A 4,465-nucleotide genomic window follows, 5' to 3' on the forward strand; every position below is an offset into this window, starting at 1 on the left:
GGTTTGTGTAAGAGCAAAAAAAAAAAAAAAACTGCTATAGTGTGGAAAGAAAAGCTGTACAACATTGATTTTGTACTTCTATCAAAAATACCTTGCTAGCAATATGTTTCAGAGCTCTCTAAATGGGATATGGACCTGCCAGATCTTCAGATTTTGCTGTAAATTACATGCCATTTCAAAGCGTAGCCTACATAATCTCTTCATGGTTTTTCTAGTACATTTCATTTCAAGCCGTAACTGCATATCAGAAGGACTGCTCAGTTCATCGGTGAAGAACAATCCTGAGCTGCATTTTAGACTGGGTCTAAAGAGCCGATCCACAAAATAGTCATTAAACTACCAAATATGCAGCTTTAAAATGAAATTAAGATGATCTACTTAATATCAATGAACAAAAAAGGAAAATATTCATCATGGGAGCATTCCGGTTTACTTTCATTTCGATTTTAAAACACAAATTGCTAAATTAAAAATCTAAACGTATGGAGGACTGAGAGTGACATAATAATAAAGAAATCTTTTGTCAATTAAAAAAAAAAAAAATCATGAAATGCGTGTCAATAAATACATAGTCAAATGTCCAATGAATTTACTCATGTATTAACTTTATTTAATAAATTAAAATAATTAAATTGTTTTATAACTTAAATTGCCTATTTGATAAATAAAGCGGAGGAGTCTTGCTGCCCCGGCGAATGGGAATGTCTGCGGGGACGGCGGGGGGTAGAGGAGGGTCGGGCGGCGGGAGGTCGATCCCGCACATTTCAGAGACGCTGCAGCGGCTGAGGGATGAGATCCCGCTGCTGTAGCTGCCAGAGCGGGCAGGAGAGTGAGACGCCAGGCTCCCCATCGGCAAGCCATCGGTCGGAGAGGGCGTGAGGGGCGGGACCATTGACTGCAGAGCAAAACAAAGGACAAACTTCATTAAGAAACACCAACTATTAACAGAGAGTGAATAAAGCATAAACTAGTCACCTTCTGAGGGGAACGGGCGGTTGGCATGGGAGACAGTGACCTCACGTTCTTGCACAGAGATCCTACTCAACACATACACAGAGCAACAAAAGGACGTGTCACTGAGCTGTACATAACTGATTCAAGTGTAACGGCTGTTATCTGACAGCAGAAAGCTGCAGTACCTGTCTCAGGTGTGGGGAGATTGGGTTCACAGCGTGGTAATGCGGAATCCACTGGGATTTGGAACGGAATCATTCTCTATAAAAGATATAAAAGACGGAAGTCTCAGTGAATCTGTACTGTGGACGTTTACTGAACACTGTGAGATACACATTTATTTTATTAATCATTGTTACAGATTCATCAGTGCAAGAATTGTTTATTTAATTTATGGCGAATTATATATATATATATATATAATTTTAACACAAATAAATCAAAGCTTGAATGAATAAAATAAATAAATAAATAAAATAATATTTTGCAAAAGACTTTGATATATTAATATTTATCTATTTATTGACATCATTTATTTATTTATTGACACTCTTGTTTAAAATATTTGAAATGTGAATAATGTATGAAATGTGTCAATTCATAACTTTTAAATTACATTTTGTATTGGACTATGATAGATTTATTAACATTTATTTATTTACTTGTTTGATTATTTATATATAGTCTAAATAAAGCAGGAAATGTGTCAATAAATAAATAAATTACTTTCAAATTAAATTTTTGCTTTGGACTTTGACAAATTTATTGAAATTTTTTGATTTATTTATTTACATGTACATTCTAATTGACACTCTTTTTTTTTTAAAGATTTAAAAAAGATTTATTTATATGCCACTCCCTATCCTCCACAAAAATGCACCTCCTTGCATTTGAAAACATTGCCAATTATGATGCATAACCTACAGTTATTTTACAAAAAATGCGACGTAGTCCAAGTTTCCGGTTACCGCTGACGCGCTACAGCTGGGAGACCTTCCTGGGTGTGGGCCGGTGACGGGGTTCTGAATTAATGCGCTGCACGCGGTTCAGTTGGTGTTTGCCGGTCAGGCTGGGGTTGTCAGTACTGGGCGGCACTGACAGACTGTGAGGCAGTGGCGTCGCTCGCCGGGGATTGTTCCGCTCGTAGACGCTGTAGGGCGGAGGAGTCTTGCTGCCCCGGCGAATGGGCACGTCTGCGGGGACGGTGGGGGGTAGAGGAGGGTCGGGCGGCGGGAGGTCGATCCCGCACGTTTCGGAGACGCTGCAGCGGCTGAGGGATGAGATCCCGCTGCTGTAGCTGCCAGAGCGGGCAGGTGAGTGAGACGCCAGGCTCCCCATCGGCAAGCCATCGGTCGGGGAGGGCGTGAGGGGCGGGACCATTGACTGCAGAGAAAAGCAAGGACAAACTTCATTAGATACACCAACTTATCACCAACTATTAACACAGAGTGACTTAAGCATAAACCAGACACCTTCTGAGGGGAACGGGCGGTTGGCATGGGAGACAGTGACCTCACGTTCTTGCACAGAGATCCTGTTCAACACACACACACACACACACACACAGAGAGGAACAAAAGGACGTGTCATTGAGCTGTACATAACCGACTGAAGTGTAACGGCTGTTATCTGACAGCAGAAAGCTGCAGTACCTGTCTCAGGTGTGGGGAGATTGGGTTCACAGCGTGGTAATGCGGAATCCACTGGGATTTGGAACGGAATCATTCTCTATAAAAGATATAAAAGACGGAAGTCTCAGTGAATCTGTACTGTGGACGTTTACTGAACACTGTGAGATACACATTTATTTTATTAATCATTGTTACAGATTCATCAGTGCAAGAATTGTTTATTTAATTTATGGCGAATACTTAATATTTATAGTTTAAATTATTATGTATACTATTTACATACAGTAAATTATACATAAATAATATATGACAATGAACATTTATATTATTTTTTACATTATATAATACATGTAGTAATTATTAATATTTTCAATATTTATTTCTGCTGCTGTAATGTGAGCAGGAAAAACAATACTTTTAATACATTATATTTAATAATATTTATAAAAAATGATATATACCACCATATACCAAATGTTTGGGGTTAGCACAATTTTTTTTTATAAAGAAATTACTATTATACAGTAATTATGTTAATATGGTGACGTTAATGATGTTAAATTGATCAGAAGTGACAAAGATTTCTATTTCAAATAAATTGTATTCTTTTGAATTTTCTATTCATCAAAGAATCCTGGAAAAAAAAAAGTATCACAGTTTCCACAAAAATATTTAGTAGCATCTGTTTTCCATGCTGATAATTATAATAAATCAGCATATTAGAATGATTTCTGAAGGATCATGTGACACTGAAGACTGGAGTAATGATACTGAAAATTCAGCTTTGCATTACAGGAATAAATGACAAATGAAGTTTTTCTGTATTTTTGATGTATTGACTTCAAACTTTTGAATGGTGGTGTACATATACAACGTATAAAATTTTTTTTTTTTTAAATAATAATAAATAAATAAAAAACTCCATCTGTGCTCATCTTCTGCTTTATTAGGAATGCATGTGCGGGTGGAAATTTTGTTTCTGGCCAGTGGCAAAAAAAAATTATGCACGATATATCATGTTAATACCCCTTTCCTGGAAGAGGGTATGTGCAACATGTCTGCCTCAAAACAGCTGCTGTTTGGCTGCTGTTTTTCAGCAGCCAAAGCTGAACTACCTGAAGCTTTATGCATATGGCATATTCCCTCAAATGTATCTTTTACATTCATAATGTCTCCACAAGAATTGATAAAAGCATAAGAGAATGTGCTTTACGTTCTTATAAAACATTTCTTTCTTAAATAAAATATTTTATGTTTTATACTTAAAATATTTATTAATAAAAATATGATTAACCTTTGGAAAATATACATATTTAAAATGTACAATATCTTTCTTCTGGGAAAACTATCTAAAAATAATGATGACTCAATCTTGTGTATTTTATCTTGGCCGGAACACAGTATTGGCCATCCAGCATTCAGAAACGGAACAGTACCTGTCTCAGGTGTGGGGAGATTGGGTTCACAGCGTGGTAATGTTGAATCCACTGGTATTTGGAATGGAATCATCCTCTGCAAAAGATATAAAAGATAGAAATCCCAGTCAATCTGCTACTCCTGCTATACTGTGGACATTTATTGAAAACTGTGAGATAGTTTGGCACTGCTATTTAATAGCCTTACCTTACAGGCTGTTTATTCAGTATTAGTCATATTCTTAACAGTCTCACCTTAATTTTGTGAAATAAATTTGCTTTGTTTTTGTGAGTTTGCTTCCTTTTTTTCTGAGAAGATCAATAATATCAGAAAGGCGATTAGCACATCCTCAAGTTATGCAGAGGTCAGACAGATTCGACCACAATTTCAAATATAAGTTACTATGTCTGTTTTTGAAGCAATTGACAGCAACATTTTGGAAGAAATAGTACAGCACCTTAAAT

The 4,465-nt window shown here is 36.5% G+C and overlaps 2 protein-coding genes and 1 long non-coding RNA gene across 3 annotated transcripts in view; 1 reads left to right on the plus strand and 2 right to left on the minus strand.

The window, feature by feature from the left end:
- Window positions 1–637: 637 nt before the first annotated feature.
- On the minus strand, window positions 638–1,212 carry LOC107716633 (dedicator of cytokinesis protein 4-like). Its single transcript, XM_016523126.1, has 3 exons — window positions 1,140–1,212; window positions 976–1,037; window positions 638–895 (listed from the first exon to the last, which is right to left on the minus strand). Exons 1-3 carry the CDS (start codon window positions 1,210–1,212, stop codon window positions 638–640), a joined length of 393 nt encoding a protein of 130 aa, XP_016378612.1.
- A 574-nt stretch (window positions 1,213–1,786) lies between these two features.
- Window positions 1,787–4,465, minus strand: part of LOC107716727 (dedicator of cytokinesis protein 4-like) — a 74,242-nt gene continuing 71,563 nt past the window's right edge. Inside the window, exon 52 of the mRNA XM_016523265.1 lies at window positions 1,787–2,337. Coding sequence (XP_016378751.1) covers window positions 1,933–2,337 — 405 coding nt within the window. The 3' untranslated portion in view covers window positions 1,787–1,932. The remainder of the gene's footprint in view (window positions 2,338–4,465) is intronic.
- LOC107716729 (uncharacterized) overlaps window positions 1,993–4,465 on the plus strand; it is a 3,283-nt gene continuing 810 nt past the window's right edge. The window contains exons 1-2 of the long non-coding RNA XR_001637242.1: window positions 1,993–2,007; window positions 3,626–3,628. This is a non-coding gene — a long non-coding RNA (uncharacterized LOC107716729). The remainder of the gene's footprint in view (window positions 2,008–3,625; window positions 3,629–4,465) is intronic.

This window comes from Sinocyclocheilus rhinocerous, unplaced genomic scaffold (assembly GCF_001515625.1).
Source record: "Sinocyclocheilus rhinocerous isolate Xijiao unplaced genomic scaffold, SAMN03320098_v1.1 scaffold1201, whole genome shotgun sequence".
NCBI classification, from domain to species: Eukaryota; Metazoa; Chordata; class Actinopteri; order Cypriniformes; family Cyprinidae; genus Sinocyclocheilus; species Sinocyclocheilus rhinocerous.

Bases quoted from the DNA above. Each gene is read 5' to 3' on its own strand.
- LOC107716633 (XM_016523126.1), bottom strand. From the start codon at position 1,212: ATGATTCCGTTCCAAATCCCAGTGGATTCCGCATTACCACGCTGTGAA. The intron at 1,038-1,139 runs GTACTGCAGCTT...TGTGTTGAGTAG, and splicing joins TCTCCCCACACCTGAGACAG to GATCTCTGTGCAAGAACGTG. The intron at 896-975 runs GTGACTAGTTTA...TTTGCTCTGCAG, and splicing joins CCGCCCGTTCCCCTCAGAAG to TCAATGGTCCCGCCCCTCAC.